The sequence below is a fragment of the Mobula hypostoma genome, chromosome 10 (assembly GCF_963921235.1).
Source record: "Mobula hypostoma chromosome 10, sMobHyp1.1, whole genome shotgun sequence".
Lineage (NCBI taxonomy): Eukaryota > Metazoa > Chordata > Chondrichthyes > Myliobatiformes > Myliobatidae > Mobula > Mobula hypostoma.
Genome location: NC_086106.1, coordinates 50012777 through 50024807, shown reverse-complemented (window position 1 = coordinate 50024807; position 12031 = coordinate 50012777). Strand labels below are relative to the sequence as shown.

Here is a 12031-nt window from a genome sequence, read left to right as displayed (position 1 = left end):
TTATGCTACTGTGCCACCCCAAAGTAATGAGCCAAATTTAATTAATAATTGAAATATCAATAGCAAAACACAGTACGACAAAATTCAGCATGGTGTTTAAAATAAGCAACATCAAATGGATACTAATACCCTGGATTTCAGTCAAGGTTGACTTTGATAAAGATAAAACAAAGAATGTGCATAATCATCAACATAAAATTGTTCATGGGTAAACCCACCAGAGAGGTGAGAGGTGTTAAATAGTTTACTGTGAGATGGAACATTTATATCCATAAGGGAGAAGACCTCCAACTGTCGAAAATACAACCAAAACTAAAGGGCAAGTTCAGTGTTGAAGTAATAGCAAAGGCCAACAATAGGCTGAATGAGTGGAACTTCCAGTATGGCAGAGATACACAACTGCAAAATCCTTCAAAACAGAATATAAGTGGTTATATACAAAGGGAGCAGGATAATAAAATCAAAAAGAAACAGTTTTACATTTACAGCAGGAAAAACAGACTAAAGTAGGTTCAGATATTGCCACTGAGTTTTTTTTTAAAATGGCAGACATGATTTCTTTATATCAGTGCTTACAGAAAAAAAGGTGCTGCATCCTTCACATCGTAAGACAATTCATATTAAATCTAGGATGAGGACTGGCCAAAATTATTGTAAGCTGGATGTTGAAAGCAGTGAAGAAAATTATTGGAGTAACAAATTTTGGTGACATGGTTCCATCTCAGGATGTAGAGGAAAATGGTGAGAAAATTCCACCCTCTCCTATTTAAGGACAGCAAGTTGGAAAGCTGGGGAAAACAGTGACAGAGCAACTTTCAAAATTTAGTTGATCAATGATAGCATTTCTAATAAATCTAAGTGAACTTACTGAGGGAGATGGTTGATGTAGTGAACAGTGGGATGTCCAAGGATCTCACTTATAACCTCCAAAGAATAAAGATATTTAAAAATTGAAGCTTTTAAAAATTGCAGAAGAATTTATATTTTTCTTTTGGAAATTGATTTAGCAGGAGACAGGGAGCAAGGACAATGCAGGATGGAATCCGTTAAGTTCAAAAAGGATCTGCTGGAGGGGCTTCTCGAATGTATATAATTTCCTTGATGAGTCATTAAACCATGTAACCAAGCTCGCCAATGGTAATTAGAGTGATTAATTCTTGGGATGACGGGCAAGTTCAAGTTCAAAGTAAATGTATTATCTAAGTACATATACAGTATTTCATTATATACTAACCCTGAGATTCATTTTTTGCAGGCATTCACAATAAAACAAAGCTACTTGCTCTACTCGTTTTATAGTAACACCTATGAGGCTAAACACAGCTGCAATGCAACATTTAAGTTTGTGGATGACAGCACTGTCTTTGGCCAAATCAAAGGTGGTGACAAGTCAACATATAGGAGGGAGACTGGAAATCTGGCTTAGCGGTACCACAACAACAACTTCTCACTCAGTGTCAGCAAGACCAAGGAGCTGATTATTGACTATGGCAGGAGGAAACCGGAGTCTATAAGCCAGTCCACACTGGGGGATCAGAGGTGCAGAGGATCAGCAACTTTAAGTTCCTCAGTGTTATTATTTCAGAGGTTGTGTCCTGGGATCAACACACAAGTACAATTATGAAGAAAGCATGATACGCTTCTCCCACCCCATCACCGAACTGCTTCCACAATCTACGGACTCACTTTCAAGGACTTGTCATCTCATGTTCTTGACATTTTTTGCTTATTTATTTACAAATGTACTTATTTATTTTCCCTTTCATAGTTTCAGTTTGTTGTCCTTTATGCATTGGTTGTTTGTCCGTTCTGTTGGGTCCGTTCTTTCATTAATTCTATTATGTTTCTTGGATTTATGTGTATGCCCACAAGAAAAGAATCTCAGGGTTGTATATGGTGACATATATGTACTTTGATAATAAATGTATTTTGAACTTGTCTTGCTGAGAATCTCCAAACATTTTATCTCTTATACCAGATTTCTAGCATCTATGTGAGGGAATAAACAATCAATGTTCTGGGCTGAGACCTTCACTCCCTTCAAAGAACCAGAGTTCTTTGGGCACAGAGCTCAGAAAAAAAGCGACGCAACGGACTTATAACAACGTAAATCAGTGAGTTGTTTGTTATGTCTCCCTTTTCGCTGTGAAATAGAGACACCTCTTTTTCCCTTATTAGGGAGAGAGAGAGCCTGTGGTATGTCAAATTACCGGATGAACGAGTAGTCTCTGGGGCACTGCAAGTCTGTGTCTTTATTGATGTTTTGCTGCACGCTTGAGTGCTTGGTGGAGGGTGCCGATGCTTTTTTTGCTGGTGGGGAGGGGGGATCATTGTTTTGCTGCTGCTTATGCGTGGGGGGAGGGAGCTGGGAGAGCTTTGGAGTTCTAACACTTAACTGCCATTCATTCTTTGGGGTACTCCTCTGTTTTTGTGGATGGTTGCGAAGAAAAAGAATTTCAGGATGTATACTGTATACATTTCTCTCACATTAAATGTACCTTTGAAACTTTACAACCATTGTTTTTTGAAACCCCAGCTTATCGCATGACCAATATACCTTGATTAATCACACTTACTTTTGTAACACCCTGATAATAGTTTTACTGCTAATGTTGTAGGGTATTTCATGTAATGGTCTTTCTGTAGAAGCAGTGTTTGAGTTACTGTTAAAGATAAGGGATGCTTAGGAATGTGGGCCATCCAATCAGGACAGTGGAATGGGGAGAAGGTTCCAGAGAAGGCTTGGGGAGTGGCTTTTGTGACTGACAATGGTGTGGGGCTTGGTCTTTGTTTAGTGGGAGATGAAGAGAGAAGATCTGGGGAGAACCGATCATAGGATTCGATCTGGTGGGAAAACACAATTTGATGGAGCCAAGATGCAGAGGTCTACTGAGGATCGGTGAAAATGGTTTTTGGAAGACTTGAGCTCTAACCTGTGCACATTTGACTGTTTAATTATAATGGGTGCTTTTTTTTTTCTTTCTTTTCTTTACTCTTTAGTTAGATTAGATTAGATTATGAGGATACTCAGTTATCGTTTATTGTCATTTAGAAATGCATGCATTAAGAAATGATACAATGTTCCTCCAAAGTGATATCACAAAAAAAAAGGACAAACCAAAGACTAACACTGACAAAACCACATAATTATAACATATAGTTACAGCAGTGCAAAGCAATACCATAATTTGATAAAGAGCAGACCATGGGCACGGTATAAAAAAGTCTCAAAGTTCCGATCGACTCCTAATAGTCCCGATAGCAGACGGCAAAATGGAGAAACTCTCCCTGCCGTAAACCTCCAGGCGCCAACAACTACCGATGCATTGGAAGCACCCGACCACAGCCGACTCTGAGTCCATCTGAAAACTTCGAGCCTCCGACCAGCCCCTCCAATACAGCCTTCCAAGCACCATCCTCTGCCAGGTACTTTGACCTTGCCCCGCCCGCCGAGCAACAAGCAAAGCCAAGGACTCGGGACCTTCTCCTCCGGAGATTCTGGATCACACAGTAGCAGCGGCAGTGAAGCAGGCATTTCAGAAGTTTCAGCAGATGTTCCTCCGTGCTCTCACATCTGTCTACATCAAATCAGGATTGTACACGGCACCCTACCTGACAGATAACAGATATCATTCACCGGAGTGGCCGCTGCACCCTGCATTGCACCGCCATCTTCTCCTCCTCCTTTAATGTTCATAAATATACTACTTTATAATTGTATGCAGTGTTATTTCATGCTACGGGCAATTTCAGAGCACTCAATCACACAGCATTCCCACAAACCGAAGTTTGGCCGGGTGAGACATCTCAATGTCACGGATTTGGTGGGATGAACGTCGTATATACTCTAGATGTATGAAGCCAGAGAAAGTTGGGTTTTCTCGGCGTGGAGGCCCATGTCTGTCAGCGAGGGGCTAATGAGCCATTTCTAGAGATGCCCAGTAAAAAGGGGTTTCACTTTCAACACCATGACCATGGTGCTATAACAGCTTGAAATACATGCACTGGAATTAATGAATATTCCCACAGTTTTCTAATTCAGACTGTAATTCTGCTAAAACAATGCTGTGAAGGAATAATAGTGCTTTATCACTTTCTTATCCCATATTTAGGACAATAACATGAAATAAAGTCATTAATCAGAGATCCAGCGCACCAAGCAGCAAGTATTAACGGAAAGCATGCCTGCCAATAACCTATCTTCTTCGGCAGTCTGTTGGGATTGACGATTCTCTGGTTCCACTCTGCTTTTTTGGGTTCTGAAATGACTGATGAGGCTACTCTGAGAACTGAAGACCATTCTACAGATGAGGCAGGAGGAGACTGACAGGACAGGTGTGTGTATAGTTTGTGTAGTAATGCATCCCCTAATGCACAGCTCAGGCATTGCTGATGCATTAACGTGAAGTTCTCAACATTTGATCTGTATAGTTAGAAGCCTGGGATTGCTAGCCATCAGTGGGGATATCAGATGCTGCACTGCATTGACTTAGAGGAATCATAGGGTGCAAGTCTATTGCTCCCTGCATGTGGAAACACAGGATAGTAAAGAAGACATATTATCTGATTGCTTTCATCAGTTGGTAGAGAATATGACATTGGGGAAGTCATGTTGAAGCTGTATAAAGCTTTGGTCAGGCTACATTTACAATATTGTGTATAGTTCTAGTTGCGTATTACAAGAAAGATGTGGAGGTTTTGGAGAAGGCGCAAAGAAGATTCACCAGGATTAGAGAGTATTAGCTACAAAGACTGTTTTCTCTGAAGCACTGCAAGTTGAGAGCAGACTTGATAATATTATGAAAGGCATAGATGGGATAGACAGTCTAAGTCTTTTCCTCAGGATAGAAATGTCAAATACTAGAGCTCAGAGGTTGAAAGTGAGGGGGGAAATATTCAAGGGGATTTACTTGGCAAGTGTTTTTACAGAGTGGTAGGTGTCTGGAATGCACTGCAACAGGCAGTGATGGAAGCAGATATGACAGTAACGTTTTCAGAAGCATTTAGAGAGGCACATGAACAGGCAGGGAATAGAAGGATATACTGTAGAAGGTTATATGAGTAGTCAGATGTGCAGGTTAAATTTGGCATCATGGCCAGTGTAGACATCATGAGCTAAAGGGCCTGTTCTTGTCGTGTACTGTTCTATGAGCCTTTGCATTCATAAGTAGCAGCTGAGACACATGAACCCCAGAAGGGCCCAGTGCCGATAAATATATTGTGATAAGTTATTCAGAGCAAAGACAACAGTAGGATACTACAAATATTTTATAGAGCTCTGGAAGAAGAGAAACTAAACAAAGCTACTCTTACCTTTGCCAAATGCAATAGAGTTTTCTGCACCATTTTTAACAGCATTATATGCACCCTAGAAAAATACCAATTAAATAAATATTAAAGTTAGTCAACATAATCAAAGAACTTTTCCCTCACATTTAAAACTATATGTACTTTCATAAATAAAATAAAAATCCTGGAGAGTTAAAGAGTGAAAGAAACAAAAGAAAAGAGAAATTTAAAATGACATTGCAATAAATTTAGAGCAAACATATTGTAAACGCAGAATACATAAGCTACAAAAGTAACAGAAAAATTGGCCAAGACAAAGGGACAAAGGCAAATCAGCAAGACTGTTATAAAAACAGTAAGATAAAAAAAGTTTCAAAATAATTACTATCTTTAAAAATTATTTCTGGAAATCTTAGGGAAAAAATGGAATAGGAGGAAGAATTTTCTTCATTAGTCATGGTGGTACTAGGAATACGAGGAAGAGATGCAGCAATCCATCTTCAAACACTTACCTGTAGCCTTCTATGCCTAGGTGATGAAGTGCTCATCCACTTCTTAACCACTCTTCTAGACATTTGTTAAATAGGAAGGGGAATGGGAAATGCAGGGTTGGTTAAATATCTAAATCTAAATCTCTTGCCCCTACTCTAAACATATGTCCTCCAGAATTATTCACCTGGGATAATTCTACACCCAACTTAACTTTATATACTTTAATCATGTCCCCGCTTGACCTCCTGCACTCAAGGACAAACAGACCTAGTCAACCTAGTCTCTCCATTCAACTGAAACATTCTATTCCACACCGCTTCCTAGTGAATCTCTTCTGCACTGTTCTCACATCCTTCCTACATTGTGAACAGAACTGTATCGAGTACTCCAGCTTGGGTCTGACCAAAGTTTTATAATCTCAAGTATAGCCTTTGGCGGACCAAAGGCCTTCATTCCATGTTGTGTAACTCTCTGACTCTGGGAATCTGGGGTGGACAGCTTTGGAAGTTTTTCACCTCTGCGTTAAATTTAGATGAAGTCAGTGAGGCGGTATTTCTGTGTTCCCTGCCTCTCTTCTGTCCTTTTGTTCCTAAAGGGCCCTACAGAAGGAGCACACAACTTTCATGTGACATTTTCCCATGATGTGGAAACAGTGGGGACTGAAGTAAGCACTCAAATGTAAATAATATTTCGACTTCATGTAAAAATGGAAAATGCTGGAAACATCCATCAAGGAAGGCCAAAATCCATGGAAAGAGAAATAGTTGAGTCTGTTAATGTTTCATCAGAAGTGGAATTGAAATTAGGTTGATTTTTAAAGCAGCTGAGAAGGTAGGGAAGGCAAAGATCTAGAGACAACCTGTGACCTAAAGAAGACATGGTGAGTGTAAGCAGTGCGAGTGATCCAGCAACCAACCATCAGCCATGACACGCACTGGTCCTTTAACAATGATAGGATCACCCACAATCCAAAGATTGAAGGTCCAAACTAAATAACAGCTTCTACATCCTCCTCGAGAACCAAAAATGAAGAAGAACTTAACGAGGAAGTTAACATTCTGTTAGAGCAGTTCCATTAACTCCTCAACCATGGCTCTGTCCTTGATTCTTTCAAATCTACTCCCAATATATTTTGCCCAGCCTGCGGCCATTTCTGACCAACAAGTACTCAAAAACATGCCATGCCGAATAAAAAACAAGGACCCAGGAGTAAGTGGCATCATTGCTGAAGCTTCGGAGTCAAATTCAATTTCATTATCCACATCTGTGAAGAGGAAAACCTCAGGAATGCCACCATAATCACCTTCAAGGAGAAATATTCAACTATGGAAACCACAAGGTTACTGCACTGTCTGCCACAGATAAGTCATTACCAGAGTACTCATCAATTGTTTCCTCCCAGTGTTCAAAGCCAAAAGAAGCCATTCCTTGAAATAGGAGCTTGTAATGCATCAACACAGAAGTGTAGTGGACCTGATCTTCACCAGAAAAATGCAGGGAGCAGCACCAAGTATTGAACATGGCCTTTTTTTAAGCCATGTTCAATAGCTGGTACTAGAGGAACTGTGGGTCAGTAGGAAATGGAATGTCCAAAAAAAGGGTCTTAACATGAAACACCACCTGTTCATTTCCCTCCATAGGTGCTGACTGAACTGCTGAATTCCTTCAGCTTTTTATGTGCTGCTGAAGCCCACAAACCACCCCTTTGTTGGTCCTAATCTTTGGAGCTTTGCTCTTTAGTCTCTGCCTCTATTTGGGTGGAAGGACAACTAAGTGATCAGATTTACCGAAATGTGGTCTGGGCATGAAATGGTAGGCATTCCTTAGCTTAGTATACCAGTGGTCTAGTGCCCAGGTGATCCTGTGATATCAGTCTTTGAGAGCCATGTGTGAGCAGCCTTCAGGAGGGTGAACCAATGAAAAGCATTTGGCTCAGGTGGAGTACCTGGCCTTTACTGAGGACCTGTACTGATCAACTGGCTGGAGTGTTCACTGAAATCTTTAACCTCTCACTTCAGTGGTCTGAGGTACCCACCCACTTCAAGCAGACTTCATTTATTCCAGTGTCTAAGAAGAATGTGGTAACCTGCCTCAACGTGGTATCTTCCAGTAGCACTTGCATCCACAGTAATGAAATGCTTTGATAGGTCGGAGATGAAACATGTCAACTCCTGCCTGAGAAGTGGCTTGTATCTGCTTCAATGTGCCTACCGGCACAACTGATCCATAGCAGATGCCATTTCATTGGTTCTTCACTCAACCCTGAAACATTTGGATGCTCTTTATTGACTCCAGCTCAAAATTCAATATTATCTTCCCCTCAAAACTAATCAATAAGCCTCGTCTTCCTATTTGTAACTTGCAAAAGATATCAGGGTCCATGGCAATGACCCTCCATTATATTACTTCCATTTCCATTTTGCTGCACGGATAGTCTGATAATATCCAATTTTATACTGGGAAGTCCAAAGTCACTTCTTTAGAACCCATCCACAAATTCCATTCCCTAACCACTGATTTTATTCCTACTTCTGCTAAAGTTGGAAGCAGAATCAGATGATTGAAGTTTGGGAGTTATTATTTACCAAGGGCAGTTTCCAACTGGAATCTAAATACATACTTTTGGTGCCCTTAAACTTAATAATTTCTAAGTTTTCCTACTTCTCACTCCATCTAAACAACTGCAATTCCAAAGCGCTGTTGCCTCGTACTCACTCACATTATTGTCCAATTTAGCCATTACCCCCATTCTGAGTATGCACTTTAAATTTCAGCCTGGGTTCCTCCCAAATCCTGCCCCTTCTTTCTCCATAATTTACAATTATTCTTCTGATTTCTGCAGCCCTTTAATTTTGGTATCTAGAACATTTACAAAATTAAATCCTTCCACCACTGGAGGGTATGCTTTCAGCTCCATAGGTCCTAGGTCAGAAATTCTCTTCTTGAATTAACCTGTCACTCTTATTTATTTTAGGTTCCAATCAAGAACAAATCCTAGTTGACTAGTGACCAAGCTTTTGGCCATTATCCACATTTTTTCATCCGTCATTTAGACTCAAAGTCTGATTAATTACAATTCAGAAAAGACCTGGAACATTCTTTTAAGTTACAGGTGTTCTAAGAATACATTGTTGTTTCAAATGTTTCATAAAACTAACCCCTCCTATGCTTACTGGCACACCAAATAATATTGTGCAATACAGATCCTGGTCCTTTGATCCATTGCTTATCTGATAACTTTTTGTACTTTCTATCATTTTCAGCTCACTTATGGCCTGGAACATAACATCCTTTACAGGTCACATACAGCATATATCATTGAGGTGTTTCATAAGTTCACCTGCTCTTAAGCATTCTGACATGTTAGTGATGACTGCAATTGCACTAGTCTGTGCTTCATGTTTTCACTGTTCACAATTTTTAAAAAATAATCTGGTTCTATGTGGCTTTCAAATGTGTATGTAACTCCATATCTCACAATTAGAAGTGAAGTTGAATTGAAGGTAGCAAAATCTTCACTCTCATTTGACAAAACAAACATTTTATAGAATCACAGAAAATTAACAGCTCAACAGGTCATTCATTCAGCCCATAATGTTCCTTGGTTAAATGGAACTACCTAGCCTAATATCGCTTTCTAAAAGTAGATTTGTAGCCCAATGGGTCACTGGTTTTCATAATATTCTGTGTACTGCCATTTCAGGCATATGCAAAGATATAGCTTATTTCAGCCTGTTAGATTCTAGATTTGCTTGCTACGTACAAAGCAGAAAGCCACTCGGCCAGTTTAAGCAGTGATAGCGAAGCACGAGCAGTGCACGTATCAGAGTGTTTCAGAGAAGAACAAAGGGTTCTGAAGGGCAGGTGATGGCTGAGAGATCTGTGGCAGTTTTGCAATGAATTGAGCTGAGAGGTTTGATATACTGTCAAACTCCTCAGCTTATCGCTCCATCCCAAAAATGAAAATCAAGTACTGCAAATGCTGGAAATCCGAAATAAAAATAGAAGAATGCTGGAAACACTCAACAAGTCAAGAAGCATCAACAAAAAGAACAAGTACAATTATTCAGGTCAAAGACCATTTACCAGAACTGGGAAAGCAAGAAGACTCACTTGTTGGAAGTTGCAAAGGGGGTGGAAGAGGGATGGACAGGGCAGATATATTGCCTCTGATATTGGTACTAATAAATACAAGCCAAGCTGTTTTGGGGGATAAGCTGAAGATGGAATCACCTAGTTAATGAAAGAGTGGGAGCAATAGGGAGCAAAAACGAGAGAGAATGTGCAGAGGAAATGTCCAGTAGATCAGGCTGTACTAATGGAGGGGGGGAAAGTGAGCCAATTTCACAGCTAGTTAGTAGAACTGACTAGTTCCAAGAGAAACAAAGAGTTACCTGAAGTTAAACATTAGCTTTGTCACATGCACATTGAAACATGTGTTGTTTGTATAAAATCAAATCAGTGAAGATTATGTTGGTGCCTCCAAGTGTCACCATGCTTCTAATGCCAACATAACATGCACACGGCTCACTAATCCTAACTATGTTTTTGGAATGTGAGAGGAAACCTGAGGAAACCCACACAGTCATAGGTTAATGTACAAGCTCCTTAAAGGCAGCAGCAGGAATTGAACCATGAGTGGTGATCGCTGGTGCTATAATTGTGTTACACTAACCGGTATGCTACTGTGCTGCCCTCTACGGTACTGTGTCACCCCATTAAGTCCAGATGCCACAATGTGCCCACATAGAAGATGAATGAGGTACTGTTCATCAGGCTTACACTGGACCTCATTATGACACTGCAGGAAGCACAGAAAGATTGGCCAGAGTGGGAGTGAGATAGCGAATTAAAGTGGCAGGTGACAGGAAGCTCAGGGTCAGCCCCAAAGATTGAATGCAGTGTCTGCAGAAAAGTCACCCAATTTAAGATTGGTATCTCCATTGTCCAGAAGACTGCATTAAAAATGCCAATTAGAGTACAACAGATTAGAAGTGGAAGAAGAGAGTTGCTTCACTTGTTTCTGTCCTTACATGGTAAAAAATTAGTAATAGACAGGTGCTGCATCTCCTGCAGTTGCAAGAATAAGTGCTATCTGGAGACTAGTTAATGGAGTTCAAGGAGTTGTAAGGGGTATGCCTCCTTCAAATTGCAGAAAGGGAAGGGGATGCATCTTGTGAGGGATCTTGTGGAAGCTGGTGGTATGAAGGATGGCCCATTGAATGTCGAGGCTGGTGGGGTGAAAGTGAACAGTGGGAGGAATATATCCATCTCTATCCAGAAAAGGAGGTGAAGTGGTGCAGGAAATAAACCAGATATGTCCAGGGGCTGTGTTATTGTCCAGAGGGCAAGAGGCCAAAGGGAGATGTCCAGGTGAATTGTGAATTCTGAAGATAAAGGTCTGGAGTGAAGACTCCTGGCCAAAGAAAGAGGTAAAGAGGCCAATGTACTGAAGAGTTCCATAGCAGGCCTAAAATTTACTACAATGGGAATGTAGAGGCATGAAGCCGAGGTCTCTTCAGAGTCCTACTTCAATATAAGAGAAAGAGAAAACTGAAAGCAAATTTGTTTATCCAGTCCTGATAAATCTTAAGTGACCAACTTATCACAATGTTAAACCCCAGCATCTTCCAACAAATGATGCTCAGCAGTACCACTGCCTTAAGGATGGGTATTATTTATTGATGCAAACAAACTTTGCCCAGTCAAATAGTTACAATAACAAATTACGCAGCAATCAAATTCAATGAAATGTGAGAGGAAATAATTCAAATTATGTTTCTCGTATTAAGTTTAATTTAACTGTAGTGAAGAGAAGTCAACTGAGATCTTGATGAAAACCAGTAGGGCTGAGCTTGTACCTTTTACAAAGAAGTTGGCCATGGTTGTTGGAGCTCAATTCTTCCATTCTCAGGACATCACTGCAGAAGTTCCTCAGGGCAATTACCTTCAACTACTTCATAAACTTACCTTCCTGCAATAAACAATCTGTTGTAGGAACTCAGTGCGCTAAGCAGTATCTGTAGGGAGTAGAGGGGTGAGGGTGAGAAAGAAGGAAATGTTTGAACTCTGTATCAGAATTGAGTTCCTCCAACAGATTGTTTGCAGCTCCAGATTCCAGCTTCTGTTGGCTCTTGTGACTCCTCAATATAAATAAATAAATAAGTAAAGCAGTTCATGCCTTCAGCCATCAAGAACAAGAACAAGAACAAACCAACATGTGCTGATATTTGGCAGGGACCTGTCATGC

General features: G+C 40.4%; 1 protein-coding gene across 3 annotated transcripts in view; it reads right to left on the bottom strand.

Annotated features, from left to right (window-relative positions):
- LOC134352889 (MICOS complex subunit MIC27-like) overlaps nucleotides 1-12031 on the bottom strand; it is a 63999-nt gene that overhangs the window by 22972 nt on the left and 28996 nt on the right. For all 3 annotated transcript variants that reach the window (XM_063060469.1, XM_063060468.1, XM_063060467.1), the window contains one exon: nucleotides 5314-5368. In XM_063060469.1, the coding sequence (XP_062916539.1) occupies nucleotides 5314-5368 (55 nt within the window). The remainder of the gene's footprint in view (nucleotides 1-5313; nucleotides 5369-12031) is intronic.